Below are 3,153 nucleotides of genomic sequence, written 5' to 3'. Positions count from 1 at the left end.
GAAAAATTGGAATTTTAACACCAAAAGTCATAGCACCCCTTGCGGGATCAAGACGCACGTTTTGATGTATATATTACCAGGGTTTTCTCAAAGCTGCGGGACGAGTTACGCGCCGAAATTTGGCGGAAGAATAATAAACCCGAAACAGAAGATTAATAGATGCCTCGGAGCTGAGCACCCGTGGCACTAATAACTGAGTCACATTTCTATCAAATGTCATGGTGATATCAATAAATATCATAATATATCATAATATAAATGGTGTGAACAATAAACATTTTCTGACCTTGAGAAAAATGTAGAATAACAGCAGATTTGTAATTTAAAGAAAAATTGAAGAAAGATGTAAAAGTCCTCTCAGTTCCATTCTTTCTCTAGTACTTCACCAGCCGTTTGAAGGACTCATCTTCGGTCAATTCTTCAGCCAATCAGACGGAGGCAGAAGGTGAACATCGCAGTGTTTTGGAGGCTAAATTTAACAATGTGATGACACTGTGCGCCATGCTGCCGCTGCTGCTCTGCACCTGCCTGAACTCCTTCCTGCACACTCTGTGAGTATGACTACAACAGGGGGTACAGAGGTCTTTTAGGGGCTTCAAGAGTTCTCAGTGGTCTCAGACCATGAATCAAAAGGCATGTCTTTGGAAGGGTATCAACCATTTTCAGGATGTACCAGAGGCACCTGATGGGGTTCCAGTGGACTCATATACCAAAAGCATTTTGGTTCTTTAAAATGGTTCTGAGGTTCTCTAGGGGGTTCTAAATTCTTTAAGGGTTTTTTCTGGTCTTTGAGAGAATTTAGTATTAATTGAGCAGCTCTTTCTTTCTTGGAGAACTTCAGGAGTTCCAGAGGTCATTAAGATGGCACGGATCATTCTGGGGGTCCTTGGCTTTTGTTGTTATTTCAGGAGTTTCCAGAGGTCCTTTAGTGGTATCACATAGTGCTGAGGGAGCTTTATGAAGTTTCTAAGATTGTTCTGTAGTTCTTGGAGAACCCAGAGTTTCTAGGGTCTCTGAGGGGGTTTTGAGGTTTGGAAATCCTTGAGTCGATCTCAAGTGTCACCCTGAGCTCTCAGCTGTTTTTTGATCCTCTTCTTTTCCTTATTCTCTCAGTATTTCTCAGCATCTGCGTGTAATGGGAAGTCTGCTCATCATTATGTTCATCTTCACCATCACTGCCGTCCTTGTCAAAGTTCCTCTGGAGCCGCTGCCATTCTTCTCTATTACCATGGTGAAGATTGTCATCATCAACTGTGAGTATGTTTGTCTGTTTGTTTGTTTGTTTGTTTGTTTGTTTCCAGCATTCAGGGCAGTTTGTTTGTTGATTTATTTGTTTGTTTGGGTTTTGTTTGTGTGCTTACTTATTTACAGCTTTCTGGGGCAGTGCTGCAGTTTGTTTGTATACAACCTTTGGGGGGATGCTACAGGGTAGTTTGTTTGTTTGTTGATCAGTTTGTTTGTTTGTTTGTTTGTTTACAGCCTTTGGGGCGGTGCTGCAAGGTAGTCTGTTTGGGATGGCCGGTTTGCTGCCGACTTCTTATACGACTCCCATCATGAGTGGTCAGGGACTTGCCGGAACCTTCGCTGCCTTTGCCATGATCTGCGCCATCGCAAGTCTGATCAATAACTTACCAATAACTAGCCAATAACTCACCAATATCTACACTATTCATGTGTGGTTGATGTAAAGTTATTTTCTATTTCCTTCTTCTCTACCTTCCCTCTCTCCGTCCTTCCTTACTCTGCTGTAGGCGGATCTGAACTTCATGATGCAGCGTTCAGTTATTTCATCACGGCTTGTGTTGTCATTTTTCTGTCCCTCCTTTCCTACGTCCTCCTTCCCAAACTGGTAACTAATGCTATTAAATCACACACACCTGACACATACACAGACTTTTGAGTTGACATTTATTTTTTCACAGTCAGTCGGGTACAGGTGAGTCCACCTGATGACATGGTCTGCTGACCACACCAAAGGAAGTGACACAACACTTCCGAATGTTGCTGAACTACAGCATCAGACAAACAGGAAGTGAGGTTCATTAAATGTGAAATCACTAAACGTTCTGCTCAGGTTTGATTACATCACTCTGTTTAAAGTTAAGTCTACACACCTGTGTCATATGACAAACAACAAATTTAGTTTCCTGTGAAAGCTGAGCCGCAATTGGCCAAGAGTCAGCTGTGATATTAATTATTATAACATAATTTTTTGTTATGTGTTGATATTATTTTATCAGTTGGTTGACCTTTTGTTTTAATGGTTCATTGTGTGAGGAATATTTTATGTTCTTGTTTTTTCAGGAGTTTTTCCAGTTTTATCAGGACAAAAACCGGAAGCAGAGACCAGACAAGGAGAACTCAGTGAATCTGATGAACACAGGTACGAACAAAACAGATCCACACATACACTTTCTGCACTAAAACCTTGTTTTCTTACCTGTACCTGTACCTGTATATGCAGCTGTATTGGTAAGACTAACCCTTCCTCTTCTATTCAGAGAGTAAAGAGGAAGTTCCCGGACAGACCACACAACAGAATGTGTCCATGGTGAAAATATTTAAGAAGGTCAGAGACACAAGAATCAGTTTTTGGTTGGACAGTGGGACAAGGCATATAATCATGACTGACTCACTGACTGATAGAGTTGAGTGATCATTGTTTCACCTAGCAACAAATGACACTAGGTTTTGACCTGATCTTGTTTACTAAATCCTTGATAAAACCATTGGTTATATCAGGTTTCTGATCAATCAGCTTCAGTTCCATATTGATTATCAGTGTTGAAGAAAAACCTTGTGGTTTCTTCTGTAGCGATGATGTGATGATGAGGAAGGAGTCTCTGCTGACACCGGCTCAGTTGTATATAAGAAAGTTTATTACAAAAAGGCACAGCATCGTTTAACAAGCATCAAAACAGCCTGCGAGAGGACCCGAAGCCAAAAAGGAGCTTCTCCCGTTTTTCCCCAAAACCATACAATTTATAGGCTGAATAACCTCTAGTTACATATTCATGACTTAGCTGATTCCTAATAACCTATCGAGGCACAGAGCCAACATTTATGTCCAAACATGGTCATTCTATATGAAGTTAAAACATACCGTAAATTTTATTATGAAAAACAAAAGTCAGCTCTTAGGAATGTTTTGGA

The 3,153-nt window shown here is 40.7% G+C and overlaps 1 protein-coding gene across 1 annotated transcript in view; it reads left to right on the top strand.

The window, feature by feature from the left end:
- The window catches only part of LOC111651853 (equilibrative nucleoside transporter 1-like), a 10,188-nt gene that overhangs the window by 3,626 nt on the left and 3,409 nt on the right, over positions 1-3,153 (top strand). Inside the window, exons 4-9 of the mRNA XM_087172810.1 lie at positions 379-551; positions 1,114-1,253; positions 1,480-1,614; positions 1,752-1,849; positions 2,305-2,383; positions 2,502-2,647. Coding sequence (XP_087028936.1) covers positions 379-551; positions 1,114-1,253; positions 1,480-1,614; positions 1,752-1,849; positions 2,305-2,383; positions 2,502-2,647 — 771 coding nt within the window. The remainder of the gene's footprint in view (positions 1-378; positions 552-1,113; positions 1,254-1,479; positions 1,615-1,751; positions 1,850-2,304; positions 2,384-2,501; positions 2,648-3,153) is intronic.

The sequence above is a fragment of the Seriola lalandi genome, unplaced genomic scaffold, assembly GCF_002814215.2.
Source record: "Seriola lalandi dorsalis isolate HSWRI2012SDOR001 ecotype SW California unplaced genomic scaffold, Sedor1 jcf7180002053829, whole genome shotgun sequence".
NCBI classification, from domain to species: Eukaryota; Metazoa; Chordata; class Actinopteri; order Carangiformes; family Carangidae; genus Seriola; species Seriola lalandi.
This window is presented reverse-complemented; position numbering and strand designations above follow the sequence as displayed.